This window comes from Saccostrea cucullata, unplaced genomic scaffold (assembly GCF_032062105.1).
Source record: "Saccostrea cucullata isolate Sc308-1 unplaced genomic scaffold, CSIRO_AGI_Scuc_v1 ctg2715, whole genome shotgun sequence".
Classification (NCBI taxonomy): domain Eukaryota; kingdom Metazoa; phylum Mollusca; class Bivalvia; order Ostreida; family Ostreidae; genus Saccostrea; species Saccostrea cuccullata.
Genome location: NW_026935298.1, coordinates 14,038 through 35,296, shown reverse-complemented (window position 1 = coordinate 35,296; position 21,259 = coordinate 14,038). Strand labels below are relative to the sequence as shown.

Here is a 21,259-nt window from a genome sequence, read left to right as displayed (position 1 = left end):
CAACCAAACTTGCCACAAAGCATTCTTGGGTAAAGGGCAATTTTGTTCAAATGAAGTGCCACGCCCTCATTCAAGGGGATATACTGTAGATCACTAAATTTTCGCGACACCTTATTTTCGCGAGATCGTCATTGACTCTTGATTAGCGAGACAAAATTTTCATGAATTGTGGTTATTGCTCTATATAATCTACTAGTATATGGATACTATTATAAGCGAGAATTAAATTTTCGCGAGCACACTGTCTTGCGTAATTACGCGAAAATAAAGTTCTCGCGAATAAAAAGTGATTTACAGTAATTGGGAATTAATGAAAATTTGGTGGTATGTTTTTAAAATCTTCTTCTCAAGAATCACTGTGCCAGGAAAGATGAAACTTATGGGGAAACATCCTCAGGTAGTGTAGATTCAAGTTTGTTCAAATCATGACCCCCTGGGGTAGGGCAGGGCCACAATGGCCGACCAAAGTTTTACATAGAAATATATAGGAAAATTCTTAAAATATCTTCTTCTCAAGAATAACAAAGCCATAATTGATAAAATTTATATGGAAGCATCCTCAGGTAGTGTAGATTCAAGTTTGTTTAAATAATGACCCCTGGGGGTAGGGCGGGGCCACAATAGCCGACCAAAGTTTTACATAGAAATATATAGGAAAATTCTTCAAAAATCTTCTTCTCAAGAATAGCAAAGCCATTATTGATCATATTTATATTGAAGCATCCTCAGGTAGTGTAGATTCAAGTTTTTTCAAATCATGACCCCCGGGGGTAGGGCAGGGCCACAATGGCCGACCAAATTTTACATAGAAATATATAGGAAAATTATTTAAAAATCTTCTTCTCAAGAAGTGCTCAGGTGAGCGATGTGGCCCATGGGCCTCTTGTTTTAGATTAAAGGCATGCACAACCTCAAAATTTTAATATCAAGTATTTTTACCAGGATTATTCACATAATACAAATGCTTTTTTCTGCATGATGAATAGACAAGCATAAAAAGTTTGTTTTAATTAATTTGATAGTCATTTTCATTGTAAATCCGCTTGTATTCTTCATAAATATTTCGGAGCGATTCTCATTCTGTAATTATTTGCTACATGACGAGTGTATGGGGGCATTCTAAGTGACAAACCATGGATCGATTTTGATTTAAATGTAATATAATTGTTATTTTACCATGTAAAATGAGCTGCTTTGACCAAATCATGTATGTATGTATGATGACCTTCGTAGACGACTTCCTCTGTAAAACCTATCAACTGATTAATTTCCAAGACATGATAACAAACATGCAATTATCAAAATATCAACATTTAGTTAGCACTTTTGAATGAACAGGGTATTATAAAATGACATCATGAAGAGAAAAGGAATATCCAGAAGGGGACGTGTATTGTTTATGCAATACTCTCAGAATGCTTGTTCAAATAGAAAATATCTTAGGTTCAGTCATAGAGTGACCTATATGTGTACCAAAAATACAACCAGAATGCAGGATTTGGCATCTATATTTTCAAACTTTCCTGGGGGAGGCCGCTCTTACCCCCGCCAACAGGTGGAAAAAACCCCTACCTCAATCTTCCCCCTTGTTGCTTCGGTACTCTTTTCGGTACTCATCCAGCAGCCTTTAGCTTCTGAACAACTAATACATGAACAGGGATAGTAGAAATAAGAAATTTCAAGACCTGCTGGAAGCTATGGTTTGAAAGTAAACATCGACCTCTGTAATTGACTTTTATTATTAAAACTGCAGATAACAATTACACTAATGTAGTAGAATGAGAGTCCTACAACTTCAATGCAAAATCAACATGGGTTATCTGTCCTCTAGAAGGAAGAAACTTGTAAAAGTAGGAGTGTAATGATCTTATCGAATTCAGAGTCAGGCAGGGCTATGAGCTAACCATGAATATAGATAGGGGTAGGGGCGTAATGATCCTAAAAAATTCAGAGTCAGGCAGGGCTATAAGCTGACTATGTTTATAGATAAGGGTAGGGGCGTAATGATCCTGTATGGGTAAGGGCGTAATGATTTTAACAATTCAGTGTCAGGCAGGTCTATGAGCTAACTATGAATATAGACAGGGGTAGGGGGTAATGATCTTAACAAATTCAGAGTCAGGCAGGGCTATGAGCTAACCATGAATATAGATAGGGGTAGGGGCGTAATGATCCTAACAAATTCAGAGTCAGGCAGGGCTATGAGCTAACCATAAATATAGATAGGGGTAGGGGCGTAATGATCCTTAAAAAATAAGAGTCAGGCAGGGTAATTAGCTGACTTTGACCATCGATAAGGGTAGGGACGTAATGATCCTAACAAATTTCATACTACTATTTTTATGAAAAAAAATAAAGTTAAATCAATTCAGTTCAATGTATAAATTATATTTTAGATAAATTATGTTTAGATAATATCAAAGGAAAATGAATTATGAGTTATGTTTACGACTTTGTTGTATTGCGGAAACATTTGCCCGTCGTTTCAACATAAAAAAGACAATTTTTTGCCAACTGATGTCCAGATATCTGACAAGGGTATTAGATGTTAATATTTATTATGAACTAGTTATAAATTCAATAGAGTATTGAAGATGGAGCTGGTAAGAAACTGTTTGCAGTACTGGAATCTAAAAGGTCTCAAAAACAGCGAGGCTGCAGTATTTAGCGACGGAGTCCATCTGAACAACAAATGGGGAATGCGAGTTTACTACAGAACTTGCGTGGGGCAATTATCCAATGTTTAAATTAAGATTGTGTAGCAGGGACTTCTATGGTCCGTCAACATAAGCAGCACATTTTTATTCAGGTTCCTTTGCAACTAAAAAGGATAAGTCTATTTAACATATGCACGATCTCAAGAACAAATATGAATTATAATATGTAATGATTATTCTTAAGAAATAAATAACAAGTTTATAAACTTCAATGGGAATTGAAGTGGGTCGGTCACGTGATCAAATCCTGTGAAGGCCGAAGGCCTTCTCATCAGATTTGATCACGAACCGACCCACTTCAATTCCAATTGAAGTTTATAAACTTGTTATTTATTACTTACATATACATTTGAGACAGACAATTGAATATTTTCGAATTTAATTTTTGCACTAACCGTCCGTCGTAGATTTTGAAAAATGACACAAGGTGTAAATCGGCTTGCATGGCGGTTACGCTTCGAATTCATTAGGCCAGAGATATATCTCTCTGATTAGGCTAAGGAATGTATTTCGAAGGGAATATTTTTTGATAGGCTACTTGTGATCAGTAATAGTGAACAGATTGTTGTCTGGGAATATTTTTATTCGTGAAAATTGATAATCGATGCAGAAAAGACACAAGAAACACGTCCGAAGTTTGATGATAAAAAGTTGAAGGAATTTCGGTCGCCGGAAAGGGATGGATGGATCCGATGGATTGAGACACATGTTCGAGACAGTTTATTTGCAATTTGATCAAAAACATTCTACGATTTCAGTAACTAAAGGCATACTTATTGTAAAACACTGATAAACACGGAGAAACTGGCGACAGCTTTACCATGTTTACACTGAACAACGAAAACGCCGAGGTGTTTGGCCGATGTTCATGGCATGATTGTAATGATATTTCCAACAGATTAACACATCTATCGTGAGTAGAATTTAAAGATTAAATAAGAGTTTATCATGAAAATTTAACGAAAGGTCTACCCAAAAAATAAGGATGAACGTTAGAGACTGTGCAGCTGACAAAAGTGAAAGATCAAGATGTAAACAAACGCTAGGCACCTAACGTGTTAGTTTTCACTATGTACACAGGTTGAATCGATAGCCAACAAACTGAACTACTTATTTACAATGTAAATAAATAATTATCATTTTACTTGCTTATTTTGTTCATTTTTGTACATGAAAAGCAAGTAAATCAGGTCATTTTATAAATTATATACCGGTAGATATTATTGCGCCGTTAGATTAGGTCACGTATTGACCTCTGCCCTTTGACAAACTTCATACAGAATTGAAGATATTTTCTCTCTGTATGTTTATATAATAGAGAGATACCAAAAATGTATATATTTATTCATACGGTTAGTGGACACTGGTTTACAATCATGAATGATAATCAGAATGTCTGCGTTAAAATACTGCATATTGTATTTGAGATCTCAATTATATGAAATGTCATAAACATAGCTGTGAAATACGCTAAGTAAACTCTGTACGGTACAGGTGGTAACATTTTATGTTGGTATCAGTTCAGATACACTGTGAGATGGCACAGTTGTAAATGTATATTCCCGCAAGTATGTTTGCACAGTGAGCTGACACTAATATATTTCATATATATATATGTTGATACACGTACGGTTTGGAATGTGCTATGGTACATACTTTATGTTTTTGTATGTAGGTACGTGTTTTATTTTTCTATGTTCGGGCACTATGATAATGTTCTCTGCTTCTGATGCAAATATGATTTGTGTCCAGACACTTTGCGTTACTCACATGTGCATATGCGTACATTTAGTAGTTATGATGTCTTCTTTATTCAATTAATTCAATTGAGTATGAGCGCTTTCCCCTATGGCTATGAGCATGATGAGTATAGACATGTATGTTGGACTCAATCATCTTCTTGTCAGGCATTTATAAAGGCCATGTTTACACGAGTGCTTGGTACATCTTAATTGTGCCAGGGCAAGCGGATCTGTAATAAGGCGAAGATTCCTGACGGGAAGTTGATTTGAGTTTTAAACAAGCATGTGATTTGTATGATATCACTCAAGTATTGTATTTTATTCAAGGTAGTGAACATGCCTCATAAGAAAAAAAGGAGTCAGACAACGAAAGCTGCGGAGACAACAGAGCCTCAACCAAAACGCAGTGCACCGTCGAAAGACCAGGAATTCGTAGATACCATCTAAAACATAATACAAGCAGCCATTCCTGGTAATAGATCAGATATCCAAACGGCAGACTGACACCGCTATAACACCAAGTCCTTCAGCGCCTGAGGGAGGATCTGCCAATGTCAGCGCTGTGGAGCCTACGGTTAATCTGAGTATTTCAAACACTTTCCCGGAAGCCCCAGAAAGTATTTTAAAACCTCTAGCCTTAGGCATTCATTCTAAAATTTAATCAAAAATATGGTCGAACGAATTCGTCGAATTTGGCACCTTACTAAAGCCAAATGAAAAACAAGTAAATTTATCCATCGAAGAGGGTGATGATAGCTTAACCTTTGTTAAAGAAAAATTTAACCCTCTTAAGACTGAATCCATTCCTCATTGTATGAAAGCTTTTCATATATTCGTTAGTATTTTTGGCAAGAGGCTTACAAATGATGCCACAAAATTGATGAATTATGCGTCTATTGTTCAAAAACTTGCTTACCAGTCTACCGTTTCAGCAGTCATACAGTACGACAAAACGCTTCGTCAATGGAGAGAATATCTCAAACCAAACTCCAATGGGATCAATTAAACGCTGAATTGTATCAAGAGACATTGGTGTCCGGTTTGCAGTCAAAGTTAAAGGGAGTAGCACAAAAACCTACTTTTCGTCCTCCAAGGGGAGGGCAGGGTACAATAAACTTGTATGTTACAACTTCTATAATTCCGAACAAGGAATTTGCTCTAGAAAGATTGTAGACTCTCCAACAAATGCCAACGCTTTGGCGAAGAACACAGTAGAAAAACTTGCACATCAGCCAGAAAGCTTCCTAATACAGCAACAAAAATAAGCAAAAACCAACCTCCTAAATCGGATCATCAGAAGGTAAACAGTCAACCCTTAAGCTTACGAAATATTCATTTTGATAAAGTAACTCCCGTGAGTGCTCAACGGTTACAACATTGGCTATCAGAATACAATGAAAGTGACAAACAATTTTAGTTGATTGCTTTACAGAGGGTTTTAAAATTCCTTTTCAGGGTGTTCGTGAGCAGAGGTTATGTAACAACTTAAAATCAGCTGATCAAAATTTATCTATAAAAACTTTTAAAATAAACTTCGTTTAAATAGCATGTGATTGACCCAAATAAACATCCACCTTGTACTGAACAAAATTTCTGAATAAATTAGGGCCTTGGTCGCGAGGGTTTAACAATCTCATTTGCATGGCACAAAATATATTTAAATTTTGGAATGAATCACGGTCTATAGAAATTTCCTTATAAGGAAATTCTTTAATGTGACGAGTCGTTCTTGAGTTCCAGTAGGGGCAGTATATTTTTTGAAACATTTAGTGACACGATCACATTGGTAGTTGCAACTACACTAAACAACTTTTGTAAAATTTCAAAAGTAATCTAAATACATGGATTGATATTGCAGCCCACATAAATTTTCGTGCACAGAGATTATTAAGATGTTGAAATTAAGAATACCCTGTTGATATTCATGGTATGTCAATTCTTAATCTTTAAGGCTCACTTGGCACGCATTAGAGGTTTCGTAAGATTTCAAATAGTAGTGTCACGCTGGAAATCTAAAGCCATATAAGCCATATAAACTCAGTAACCAAAACATTTAAAAATTTAAAATTCAAAAGACGTTCTAACTGTTTTATTTCTTTATGTAAAGATAGGACTTTGTACTTTATAGAAATTAAATCAATAGTGTGTCAAAGATGTCAGAAATTTAAAACAAAGCCCTATTTATTACCGACTCCATATTAATTTTATATACGTATATGAAGACGTAGCCCCATCTTCAGGTTCTGCAAGTAAGGCATTGAGTAATGGAAAATGCTAATAAAAATGCCTCTGAATTCTCAAAGTATGTGTTTTTATCCAGGAGAAGTCTTCAAAAATCATCTTTAAAGTAAATCAAATTTGATCAACAAACATATTTTAGAATTAGGACGTATATGTATCCAGGATTTTGTAGAAATTGCTTCTATCATTTTACAATACATTATGTGTAAATACATTCCTATCATTGCATAACACAACAAATCACTTTTTTCATATAATGTTAATAACGATTGGTATTCAGATTTTAATTAAACAGTCAGTTTCTTTTAATATGCAATTTCAAACACTTTTATGAGTTTAAATTTTTATTTTTAAAAGACCTTTCTGACCTCAAAGAAGCTTGAAGCACATTGGGAGGCATAAAAGGAAATTGTTGCATAATACAATTAATATGTACTTGTAAAGCTTCATTCTTGAATTCATGTTTTGAAATTAATTAACAATTTAAGATTTGTCCTTCCTGGCTGAGGATCTGAGTACCTTAAGGTGTCATGCAAAGGGCCCACTATTTTCAATTCAACTTAAAGAAGTGCTTGGCGAAGATTCAATTACTGCCTCTTTTTGTCGACATACCGACTTTCCAATCCAACCATGTAATATATTTTATTGAGGAACATATCATTTAATTTCTATAAAATACTTGATTCTGATTGGATAAAAAAATTGTTTTGATAACTGCATCAATAAAATCAAGAGTTCGCTTGCACTAAGCAGCCAGAACTACTAAATTAAATAGTGTTACTTTAATAGATATTTTCCTGAATTTCGAAACCTGTCCGTTACGATTTTGACTGATTTCCTATTTTCGTTTCTTTTTGAATTATCCCCCTTTGCTAAACAAACCAAAATTGTCTGCATGATAACTACAGTTATGGGAAAGAATGAAGGAAATCAGCATACTTATGTTAAATGAATGTCTTTGAGATAACTGGTATGAACAATAGAACGGTGAAGAAATGTTTTCATGTCACTAAAGCTGGAAAAATGCCGTTTATGTGTTAATTCTTAGGAAACGGATAATCGAGAAAAACGACACCGCATGAATGAGGACGGAATTCTTTACAGTCGGCAACAAACTCTTCCTGATTTTACAGCATTGAAGTCAACTTTATTTAAACAGCGGGATACAAATGCCCGAAACTGCCTCTGCAGCCTTTTATATAGCAAAATCTATACAATTCAAAAGGGGATGAACAGGCTCCTGGACTGTTCCATTATTCCAGGTCACACAAGCGTTTGAATGGTATAAGCCCATTGCCTATTCATTACTCATTAAAGTATTTATATGGTCGAATTAAAATCCAGATTAAAAGAAACGAATAGGAAATCCAAAATTTCTGTGTCCTAGAAGTACATGTAGAACTATCAGGATATTTGAGTAGCTTCCCTTTACATTAACGAACTTACAGGGGGAAATATACCCATTGGTATTAAGCAAAATATAATAACACAACAGGTAAGTTCTTTGTGTTAAATAACTGTCAATTACTGTTTGAGAAGGTTGGTAATTGACACGACAATATTTGAGAACTTGTTTTTTCGTTAGGCCTAGGAAGTAGGCTAAGCCATTTTGAATACCTGAGCAACGTTAACGTTGTTGTGATATATTCATACGCGCTGTTTTTGATTCGTAAATTTAATAGTAAAGTAAATTTCAAGATCATAATTAAATGATAAGATAAGCGTAGCGCATTGATGATGTTTCCGTCCAAATTTATTCTTTGATACTTCGATCAAAGAAAAAAATATTACATTCATTTCTTAAAGAAATATTTATTTTTAACCGGTGCAATATTTTAAATTCCGTCGGATGGTATGTTAAATGGTGCCACGTATTAAGGATAGCAACCCCCTTTGCACACAGAATATTGTTTCTTTAGTCTTTGGAAATGAGTACGCTTTCTGAAGGCTGCCAGAAAATAAAAAAGAAATAAATAAAAACTTATCAAATAAACTTCTTTTCGCCTAAATAGTGTTGAAATATTGCCTAGAAGTCGTTAAATACTAGTTAATCAATCCAATTGCCAAGCTTGGTTTTACACTTGAAAGTTTGATTGAAAGCCTGATTGTTCTGCAAAAGTAACCTTCATCTATCACATCCAAGGAAATCTTGTTTGAGGGATCCATTCTTTTCTTCCGGCTTGGCATTAGACATTAATATATTAAACTTTTCTATGTACATTTGTACAGTGAAATCTGTTTAATCCGACATACACTGGGAAGCAAATTTGGTGTCGGAATAGACAGGGTGTCCGGTTGTACATTGTAGAAAAAATATGACCATTAATAGGAAATGATTTTACTTCACAATCAACAGTGTGTCGGACTACACAGATATCGTATTAGACAGTTCTCATGGTTGTACAAGTATCGGTAGTGTACTTCACACTGGGCTTAAATATACCATATATGCTTCACTAAATGGCCTTTGTCAATTCCTGAAATGTCACCCAATGGCACAGCTCAACCCTTCCTGGGCATTCCTGTTAAACTTTTCTTATAAAATCAATGACAGGGTTTCTCCCTTTACAAGCCACTAATTGAACACTTAAATCTAGATGCCAGTAGGTAAAGAATCGACAATAATTAAGTTTTATTTTTTTTTTATTTAAAAGTATAAAACAATTTGATATATAACAGTTTAACACCATTCATAAACACAAGAATTCTAAGCATTGTCATGAATATCTTTAAAGCGTGTCTTTAAAATGGTCGATTGAAAAAGTAATGCAAACAACATTTTATCATAGTCATTTTGGTATCGAATATTGACGGTTTTGCAATTTTTTGACTAAAAAAGGAAAATGTATTTCATGATGCAATGCGCTTCAGTAATGAATAAAATATTGAAAGGACGAACATAAAAAAATCAACAGCTGGGTTTTAATGGAGAACAAAAACAATAAAAAAAAGAGATCAGGTACCAGGTATTTTAAGCATTCGCTGTCAACTGGACATGACCGCAGTGTGTTCATGATAATAGTAGAGAAGATAGGAGATTTTGGGTTGAACCCATTTTTTCATCGCTATAAAAGGACTTGGGTCCAGCATGTTTACTTTTTATCAATAAAAATGTATTTAGTTTCATCGTGAACATAATTTTTCATCATAGTAAAGAACACTGATATTTTTATCATATAGCTAATCTTTGAAATTGTAATTCATGCTATCATGCTTATGACATTCTATAACGAAGAATTTTTTCCTTGCATGAACGTCCAAAGGTATGGGAAACCTTCACTTTTTTTCTACAACACAATGTTGTTTTTCAACTTGGCAGAATAAGATATCCACATTCTGTGATTGTAGGCACAAAAGTTATAAACAGTGGTATCAGGAAGAGTAGTTGTGTAGGAGAAAGTCTCGTACATCCGCTGCTTGTACCAAGTGATGCGTTTCTGGTCTCGCTCCAGCTGTTTGGTTTCTTTGTTGTAGTCCCTATCAAGCAAAAACAAGCAGGATAAATGAAGAATTGTGAAAATGGGTTACATGTTTAAAAGAAGCAACTTAAAGAAGGTAAAAACTAAAAAAATGTGCCTGTGAAACACTGATGCAACAATTTTTAAAGCTTATTACAAAGGTACAGGTTTTTCAATTGCAAGTTCAAGGTACAGGGATCAAAAAAAGTTGTTACCATCATGGAGTACTCCTATTGCTGAATACAAACATATACATGTGAAATACGAAGTCTTAGCCTCAACTTTTAATAATTTAAACTTACCAAAATGATTTGTCTTATCAAGGAAAGTCATGGTTAAAACGAAGAAAACGCAGAAATGGACTTATTTCATGAAATGCGTGAAGTTTAATATAGACGTCATAGCACCAACTGCTTAAAAGTTATGGCAACGGTTATTTTTTAAGTGTAAGTCAAAGGCAAAGAACAAATTTATAACAGTGTTGTTGGTATTCTTATACGAAATCACTGTCTGGTTTGTTTAAGTATGCCAAATATTTTAAGAATTTAGGTCGTACCTGTGGATGTGGGGACATCTGTGTACGGAATGTCGATGATCTGTCCACCCATCACGCACTGGTACTGTCCTGGATACTTCGCTTTATAATTGTGTATTCCATTTTTGTCGGCGTATCCTAAAGAGAGCCAGATAACACAACTGTTTCATAGTTTATTCATTTCAAAACTGAATATAATCTGATATATGCAGATTTTTATTAATTTAAATATGAAAAGGTTATTGTCTTTCAATCTCAGATAAAGTCTTCCAAGAACTTTAATCTCTTTTCTATTTTTATATTAAAGTTTAAAAATATGTTAAGTATAATAAAATTGTTTTTTTTCTCACTCATATGGAGACGGTAACCTCTCACCCAAGGAACTGCAGTGGTTTCAAACCTGCGACGTTATGATTATCTATTTACACCGCTACTCTAGAACAGACGCTCTTACCACTGCGCTTGAATCAAATTTTAAGTATTTAAGATCTGATAACAAACTTTAAAAAATCGCTGACCTTGTTCGTTTGTTTGACACTGTGGTTTTAATATTCCTCTATTCCATGTACAGGTGACGATGAAGTCGTCCTCTTCCTTCCTCTTTATATGGATTCCCTCTGATGACAAAGTGAAGAATTTATGTTGGCAGGTCAAAAATGTGTACCCTTTGTTGTAGGTGGCAGAAACCGTAAATTCTGAACCTATTGAAACAAAAATAGAGTTTAAAAAAAAATATATAAGACACACGTTATTCGTGTTTTTTACTGAATTCGATCAATGGAAAGATAGATACTTACGACATGGTATCATAATATAAGTTTTTTTGACATGGCTTCTATTTTTACACATGGTATGTATTTCCAACTGTTTTCCTGCATGTTTTTCCAGATGAAAAGTGAAACTGAATCGCAGAGATTTACTGGTTTCATCGTAATTCCCATTAATACACCTCACTTTTCCGTGATTCCAATGGCATTGTTCTACATGATTATGATGTCGCTTTACAGTAACTTTTATATTTTCAACGTCACAATCAAAGTCTGATTTAATGATCTTTTTTTCATTGTGGCAGAATGCCTTTGTTTGTTTGTTATTGTTGTTTACTTCTGACAACATCACTAAAAATAAACAAAATACATGATTTTTTTGGTTACAAAATCTGTCATGTAAAATCAGTCTACGTAAAAGCATGTAGGAAGTAAGATTATAAAATATAAAATTTAAAAAGAATATGCCCAAAGCTCAAGGGTATATTTACTCTGATAGACACAATATTCGGAATGGACTTACGATTTGCCTTTTTTTGATCCCCAGTGATTTAATTAATACAATCATAAAATGTGTGAAACCCTTGCTATAAAATGATTATTTGGGGAAAAGGGAGGAGATACGTGAATGTTACATGTAACGATTTTATCGTAGGAAACATCATTATGTTCCCCAAACGAAGTTGGGGAACATATTGTTTTTACTCTGTTTCTTATTAAGGTCTTCCGTCTCCAACGGAAGACCTTCTTGTTATTCTTCGGTTTCTTTTTCCCTATTATTAAGGTCTTCCGTCTCCAACGGAAGACCTTCTTGTTTTCGTTCGGTTTCTTTTTCCCTATTATTATTATTATTCTTCCAACCGATTTTGTGCAAGCGATTTCTCAGAGATGGCTCGTCCGATTTCTACCAAACTTTCAGATCTGAAAGATATTCAATTGGTCTTGATAGGTTTTTTTCGTTTTTGATTATCTCACTTCCGGTCGTGAGATATGGACGATTTTGTGATTTTTAGAGGGTCGGCTTGTCCGGGAAACTCCTCCGAAACGACTTAAGATATGGACCTGAGATTTTCAGGGAAAATAGAGAAAGGTTTGGTGAGTTGTAATTGGGTCTCCAAATCTTTCTAGCGCAAAAGGCAACAAAGTTCGGTGGGGCCAAAAAAATGTCTCAGAAATATCTCACAAAATTTGACATATTTTGTCTCATATCTTCACTCCTGTTCATAATTTGTTAAAACATATTGAAGACAAAATGTTCAATATCGCAAGACCTTTCATTTGATATAAAAAAAATAGGGCTGACCCTTCAAATTAGGGGCTAAGAGGGGCCAAAAGTCTTTTGTCTATAACTCTCTAGAGATCAATTCTTTGTTATACATTATTGATCAAAAGTATTCATCTTAACAATTAGATTATAAATATCTAAGTTGTTTGAAAATTGGTTTATCCGAATTCTAGATATTAATATTTAAAAATCTGAAGCGGGCCCAAGATGGCGGCTGTCTTTGTCAATTCCGAATTCCGCCATTTCGCAATTGGGGTTTATGGAGGCAGCTGAGCGTTTGATTAAACCATTCTGACATACGAATGCATGAAATGTAAACAATATTACTTGGACTTTCACGTAGTAGTGCGTTGCAATTCAGTGTCGATCTTAACATTTAATTTCCGTTTCACTACTTAAGTGTAACTGGGCTAGATACGATAAATGTAATGTGTACAAAGACTTTTTAAACGTCGAAATAAAATAAAGGCGATAAGAACGTTTTATTTATTTTATTTCATTGTAGCTATCACACCAATTTAATAGATAAGTTCTAAGAAAATGCACGAATATTTACTCCTGGCGTTTGGCGCAAATTATTAATAGTGACCGGCCTTTTATGATTCTTAGACAGGTGTACTGTTGCAAAAGTATACACACAAGTATATTTAGAGCAGTACTCCCAAAAGCTTAATGGTTTGCACGTTGGGGATAAAACAGAAAAAGGCGACATGGGTTCAATCCTCTTTGCGACCAAAATTTTGAATCTTTTTCTGTGATATTCATGGCATAGGTAAAGGTCCCTATTTGCTGATTTAACGTATAATCAGTTTCTTGATTTGATAAAGAAGAAATTAATTATCTTTTAATGTCTTAGAACTTTCGCAAGCGTAGGTTCAACGTTTTCTTAAACACTAAAAAATATTCATTTCATTTTCTCATAAATAGGCTGCGCCGATAATACACATGGTGCCAATGTGCAAGTAAGGTCATCCCCGTGATGGGGAATGGACCTGTAGAAAACCTTCTCTGGTTCTGCAGAGTCGAGTTTTTAACAAATAAAATGTATGAAAATGCACGAATATTTACTTGTGGCGTTTGGCGCAAATTATTGATAGTGACTCGCCTTTTATGATTATTAGACAGGTGTACTGTTGCAAAAGTATACACACAAGTACATGTATATTTAGAGCAGTACTCCCAAAAGCTTTATGGTTTGCGTGTTGGGGATAAAACAGAAAAAGGCGACATGGGTTCAATCCTCTTTGCGACCAAAATTTTGAATAACTTTTCAGCTCGATTATACGAGATTTCTTTTCCTGAATAGGACGGAAGACCTCTCGTTGCTAGCAACGAGATCGTTTCTAGTTATTATTATTATTATTATTTTTCTTACCGATTTTGTGCACGCGATTTCTCGTAAACTACTGGGCCGATTCTCATAAAACTTTCACATCTAATAGGTACTGATCTGAACCTTATTGGAAATTTTTTTCGTTGACGTCGTCACTTCCGGTCGTGAGATATGGACAATTTCCTGATTTTAAAATGCAATTTTGTCTTGATTTAGTAGCGAAAACTGCTTAAAATATGAACTGAAGATTAATTGGAGATGATAGTTCATGACTTATAGCGTTGCAGAATCGCCTTGCCGTGCGTCGTCAGTACTTCCGGTCAATACCGGAAGCGAATTTAAAAATCGCAATTTTTCAACTTTTCTTTTTTAATATTTTTGTTTTTGATATGAATAGAGACCTTTTTGCAGAAGCTAAATATCTAATTTGTTTGAAAATCGAAAAAGCCAATCTCGAGATATTTGCATTTGAAAACGCGAAGCGGCGATCTCAATGGCTAAATGGTTAGCGCGTTGGATTGTCACGCGGGCGACCCGGGTTCGATCCCCCGTGTGACCAAAACATTTTATCATTTTTTCTGCTCGATTTTTCGATATTTTTAAATTATAAACCATTTGGAATAATATGTTATAAACTTTTAAGCATATCTTGCGTAATAAGGGGTCAAAAGGGGCCAGAATGTCACATCTTTGACGCTTTATATCTCAAAAAGGGGGAATATTTTGATAAGCAATATTGAACAAAAGATGGTCAGAATAATGTTTTAAACAATATGCATACTTTGAATTTTTGTAAAACGGCCCCATTAAGGACTTGTAGGAGTGGCCCCTAAATATTTTCATTGAGCATATCTCCACAACGAAAAGAAATCTCTGAAGAAGTGTTGAACAAAAAATCTTCAAAATCACAAGACCTTTCATTTGATATCAAGAAAATGGGGCTGAACCCTCAAATTAGGGGCTCATAGGGGCAAAAAGCCTTTAATCTATAACTCTCTAACGATCAATATTTTGTTATACATTACTGAAGCAAAAGTATTTATCTTACCGATTTGCAACAATATATGATGATGTTTTAATAATATATTACGTAATAAGGGGTCACAAGGGGCCAGAATGTCACATCTTTGACGCTTTATATCTCAAAAAGGGGGAATATTTTGATAAGCAATATTGAACAAAAGATGGTCAGAATAATGTTCTAAGCAATATGCATACTTTGAATTTTTGTAAAACGGCCCCATTAAGGACTTGTAGAAGTGGCCCCTAAATATTTTCATTGAGCATATCTCCACAACGAAAAGAAATCTCTGAAGAAGTGTTGAACAAAAAATCTTCAAAATCACAAGACCCTTCATTTGATATCAAGAAAATGGGGCTGAACCCTCAAATTAGGGGCTCATAGGAACAAAAAGCCTCTTATCTATAACTCTCTAACGATCAATATTTTGTTATACATTACTGAAGCAAAAGTATTTATCTTACCGATTTGCAACAATATATGATGATGTTTTAATAATATATTACGTAATAAGGGGTCACAAGGGGCCAGAATGTACACCTTTGACGCTTTATATCTCAAAAAGGGGGAATATTTTGATAAGCAATATTGAACAAAAGATGGTCAGAATAATGTTCTAAACAATATGCATACTTTGAATTTTTGTAAAACGGCCCCATTAAGGACTTGTAGGAGTGGCCCCAAAATATTTCCATTTAACATATCTCCACAACAAAAAGAAATCTCTGAATAATTGTTGAACAAAAAATCTTCAAAATCACAAGACCTTTCATTTAATATCAAGAAAAAAGGGCTGACCCCTCAAATTAGGGGCTCAGAGGGGTCAATATTCTTTTATCTATAACTCTCTAATGATCAATATTTTGTTATACATTACTGGGGCAAAAGTATTCATCTTAACGATTTGCAACAATATATGATAATATTTTTATCATATGTTACGTAATTAGGGGTCGCAAGGGACCAAAATGCTGTATTTTTTATGCTTTATATCTCGAAAAGGGGGAGTATTTTCATAAGCCTTATCAAACAAAAGATGTTCAGAATATCGTGATAAAAATGAGAAACTTTAACTAGGGAAAACTCAATGTCATTCTCTTTAAACAGAAATCTCAGTCAAAATCACATCTCATCTTATCTAGAAATTCAACGGAAGACCTACTCGTTGCTCGCAACGAGATCTCATCTAGTTATTATTATTATTTTTCTTCTTCTTCTTCTTCTTCTTCTTCTTCTTCTTCCTGGAACTTTTTTGTCCGGGAATGATCTTGTAAACTGTTCGTCCGATGTAGGTAAAACCTTTTTAGGGTTAGTAGACATGTTATGTAGATTTGCGGAATCAAGGTCATTTTGCGCGCACGTGCTTGCAAGAGCGTGCACGTGCAACACGTGAAATGACCAATATAATAGATATAGCCACAACTGTTCTATTTTTAGATGAAATGCTTTGAAACTCATAATGTGAGGATATATTAGTAGTATAGACATGACGACATGGTGAAAATAGCAAGATCTCACGCGCATGCACGTGCACTTCGCTCTGATTGGCTGCAACTAAAGTCTCAATATCTTTCTTGTTTTTTGACGAAATCCTTTGAAATTTTGAACATAGCCATGCATTAGAATATCCTACAACTTGAAGTAAAGCAATTATCATGAAAACACGTGCATGCACATGCGCTGCAATCTGATTGGCTAAAACTTTAAACAGCTATAACTCCCTTGGTTTTCAACCAAACAGGATGCGATTTGGAACATAGATAGATATAATGGACTTCTACAAGTAGGTATGGTCACCATGCACATGCATGCACGTGCGTGTACATGTGCTGCAATTTGATTGGCTGAAATTTTAAACAGCTATAACTCCCTTAGTTTTCACCCAAACGGGGTGGAATTTAGAACATAGATAGATGTAATGGACTTCTACAAGAAGGTATGGTCATCATGCTCATGTATGCACGTGCGTGCACGTGAAATGAGTAAAATCAAACATACACTTAAATGAGCGTATTCTTTTTTAAATAATTTTGGATTAAATACTTTAATATTCAGTGTATTGAAAATATAGATTGTGTAGACAAGATAATATGGTCATGACGCAAATGCATTCACATGTGCACATGTGCAATGCTAAAGTTTAAATGATTTTTGTACACTTCTTTGTAAATTTGTTAAAATCTCAGATGCACAGAGTTTGTCTTATTTAATGAAGCTTACAGGGAATATGGCACCAAAAGGGAGTTGGGGAGCGTTTGGGGAACATCTGTAACGGTCCCCGTTACAATTAGCACTAGTTGTTGATGTGTGTTGAGTAGTTTGGCTCAGTTAAAAAAGTAATCGGTGTATGTTTGTTTTATTTATTAAAGTGTCAACTTCAAGTTCATTTTACCCAAAACAACCTATTGATACATAAGGTAAGGTGCAAATATAACCTATATACATTTTATATAATATATGCAGTCTTGTCAGAGGTACATACAGCTCAACAAACTTTTTAAGCTCACATGGTTTTTTGCACAAATTAAGGTCACATTTTTGAAATAAAATTACTATTTTCGAACCTCAGAACGATGACATAGCCCTACGTTATATTACATATATAATGTCAAGTATAAATGACCTTTAAACGTATTGTCTTAAGTTTCCAAAGTGGATGTTTTAGAGTGGAATTTATCAATAAATGGTACGATGTTTCTACTATAGGCCTCTACCATAGGTTTTTTACAAATAATATAAAACGTGCTTTCTTTGATACAATGTAGTTGAAAATTTTAAATTTTCTTCTTAAAGGTGAAAATTTTTTAAAATTCTTTGCTCATTTACCATACTCATCTGGGTTTTGTCGAAATGTAGTACCGAAAAGGAATAACATTACAGAGAGAAACCCATACTACAGGGTAGGATACTGAAGTATTGTTTATTTTTTTGAATAGTAAATTTTTTCTATGAAAAGGAAAATTCTTCTGCATTTACGGTTTTAAATGTCAAAAATTTGCTATGGGGTGAATCTTTCATGATTCTAGATTTTCAGAAGGTGACTCTGAAAAATGCCACCTTATTAACATACAAAGCAGTCAATCAGATGAAAAACACTATTATCACCCTGTGTTAAGGAGTCAGAATGTACAGAAAATACAGGTTACAGTAGCTGTATTGTGCCCGTGTCTATGTTTCTGCAAAGAGCTACTGCTTTCAAAAGAACGGATAGAATGACAGCTGCAATTGGCAAGACACTACAAACAATCACATGGAAATAATTGTTATTTATCAGCCAAGAATATATTAAAGTTCTAGTAATTGATTTGTATGAATTATGTTTTAGTAAATGAAATAAAACTCAAATAATGTAAACAAATACTCTTAAAATGTATTTTGATGTCTCAACACACAATATTACATTATAATAACATGACCTTAATTTGTGCGAAAAACCAAAAAAAAGTTTGTTGAGCTGTATACTATATAGTTAACATGACAGGAAATTAAAGACGTACACCACACTGGGGGAGACAACTCTTGCGATTTCAATTGACGTGACATTAAATTTAACGTAGGTAATATCGCGTCATAATGCGTCATAATGACGAATACTATACGATCCCGATGTATCAATCATAAAACAAAAATGGGATATGGGGCTTGATTGTGATTATGACTACCATACTCAATCCATGATTATTTCTTTTCTTAAATCGATTAAACTCCGTTATAAGAGAGACACAAAAGATCATCCCTTGATATTTATTTCATTTCATACACAGTGAATTGAAATCTTGATCAAAGCGCAGCAATTTTTTTCTGAAAATTTTATTTAAGCCTACATTGCCTAAATTCTCGGGGTATTCAAAAATTGTCTAAACATCTACATCTTAATACGCTTTACATATGAAAACACTGATATATGTAAGTTAAGACCGCAGAACATTAACTGGCCATCTGTCACAATCAAAACATTCAAAGTTAGACAATGAATAAATCGGAATTGTTTGTCTAACGTTTTAAAGAAATATATGAAGGGACAAATATTTGATTTCTGTTTGGTATAATTTGTGCATGTACGTGTTACTTGTGCGTTGAGGGGGGGGGTAATTATCTTGGAAATAAATAAGAAAGTTGTCAACATTTTTCATTAAAGACAAAAGTAAAAAAGCTCTTGTCATCCTAAAAATTATTTGGTACAATGCATGATCTGACTCGACAAATATTGACCCCCCCCCCTTCTAGAATCATATGACCGTCTCCTGAAAAAATTGTCTTCTATTACTACTACAAGTGTCTATAAGAATATATTATAGGTTATAAAGTCATAATTGTATAAATTTCAACCAACATGTATTTGGAAATTGAAATCATTTGCATTCATACTTTCCTCTTAAAAACAACGCAGGTGGATTGAAAATAAATTTTAAACTACATTTTCAATCCAATGTTTTCCCTGCGTCTGCGTCGAATTGTACCTGCCCATTTCATCGTCTACCATTGAATGTTTTGATTGTAACCGATAGAAATGACGTAAGCTGTATATTTCCAGTCTTGCCAGTTAATGTTCCGCAGTCTTAATATATTCTTAAAGCAAAAACTATATTCCAATTTGACTTTTTTAATTATGTTTTTTGTAGATTCATGGCACAGTAATCGACTAAACTCTGAAAGACGCGCTGGAACATGATTTAGGGAGAAAGAGGGACGAGGTAATTTTCCGCTTTTAAATCAAAACTGGTCGTACAAAAATAATACAAAAAAAATTTTTACTACCAGCTACCGAAAGAAAGTTTTTTACCAAAATAAAACGACAGGTTTTTTTCACACAAAAAATGAAATTGAAAAATTCACAATTTTCAAGGATTAGACAATTCATAATTTATCAGATTAATGTCTTTAAAAAAAATTAGGACATGCATATCAAAAAGATGACTGTATTTTTGTGTTAAATGGTTAATAGAATAAGTAAATAAAATTGGATAGTTATAGCTAACGTGTTTTTTTTTTTTTTTTTTGAAAATCAAGGTTTAATTAGTTTGTTGATTAAAAATGTTCTCTCCTCGTTAACAACAAAGGGGGGTAAATTTTGGAATTTCCTGTCCAAAAACCACTCCAACGACTTTGTCTAAAATGTGCATACACACAGTAGATATAGCCATATATTAAATATATAAAAATAGCGAAAATTAAACGAGAGGAATATTTTGGGGTGGGTGTGTTGTAAATCCCTAAGGGAAAAAATAAGACTGGGGAAAACAGACATGTTGAATGTTTCGAGAAAGAGAAACCCAATATAATTGAAATTCCTTGACGATTATCGACAGTTGACAAATTATAACTCGGAAAACATGAACATCGAATTATTTGACCTTGGACTAGAATGTAAGTAAAATATTATTCTTTTTAAACCTAAAGGGATTCACGATATGATATTTTTTATCATCAAAAAGAAATAGAGAGATCCTTTTGATAAACATACTGACATCATCAAGAGAGAGAGAGAGAGAGAGATTCTTCCGATAACTTTACCAAGCAAATATTACATTAATGCACGAGTCTAGATCTAAAAAAAAAAATGTTTGCTTTCATTAATGACCGCATAATGTTTGACAGACATCTTTGTAATTTTTATCAAATGAAAGTTAAAACTTCAGAGCTTTTTTTCCTTAACTAAAGTATACATGAACTATAATTCTTCATACCAGGTATAAAATTCCAAATATATAACACTATAATCCAAAGTGGTGATTGCATGTCTTCTCACAATGTTAAATACAATTAATTAATCGTTAAAGAACAGTTCTGTTATAAGTTTACTGTATATGTGTTTCCAAGTTTGTAAAGAGTTCTGTTTTAAATATCTTCACTGAAATTGGGCACGGTGTAATAAATGGATTGGAAAATTTGGAGTGGAGTTATGGAGTGGAGTTTGGAGTGGAGTCTGGAGTCAAATTTTGGAGTCTATGAGAATTTTTAAATATGAAAGGAAAAAAGAAATTATTCAGTATAAAAGGATTTTTTAGCATACATCTTTTCTGTTTATGTTCTTGTCTTTTTACTAAATGGGTTGGCAATTCATACTATGACCCAATTAATTTTTTTTAAGTTTCTGACAATGATGTATATATTAAGAACTTGCGAACATTACATCAGTCGTGAATAGACCAAAGTGATG

General features: G+C 33.9%; 1 protein-coding gene across 2 annotated transcripts in view; it reads right to left on the bottom strand.

The window, feature by feature from the left end:
- Positions 1-20,901, bottom strand: part of LOC134242458 (uncharacterized) — a 32,094-nt gene extending 11,193 nt beyond the window's left edge. Inside the window, exons 1-5 of one of the 2 annotated variants that reach the window (XM_062724546.1) lie at positions 20,787-20,901; positions 11,491-11,811; positions 11,212-11,394; positions 10,715-10,831; positions 9,374-10,177 (exon numbers count right to left, since the gene is read on the bottom strand). In XM_062724546.1, coding sequence (XP_062580530.1) covers positions 10,008-10,177; positions 10,715-10,831; positions 11,212-11,394; positions 11,491-11,811; positions 20,787-20,838 — 843 coding nt within the window. In that variant the 5' untranslated portion in view covers positions 20,839-20,901 and the 3' untranslated portion in view covers positions 9,374-10,007. Of the gene's footprint in view, positions 1-9,373; positions 10,178-10,714; positions 10,832-11,211; positions 11,395-11,490; positions 11,812-20,786 lie in introns of those variants that run through there. The other variant, XM_062724545.1, reaches the window with a different exon arrangement.
- Between the last annotated feature and the right edge of the window lie 358 nt (positions 20,902-21,259).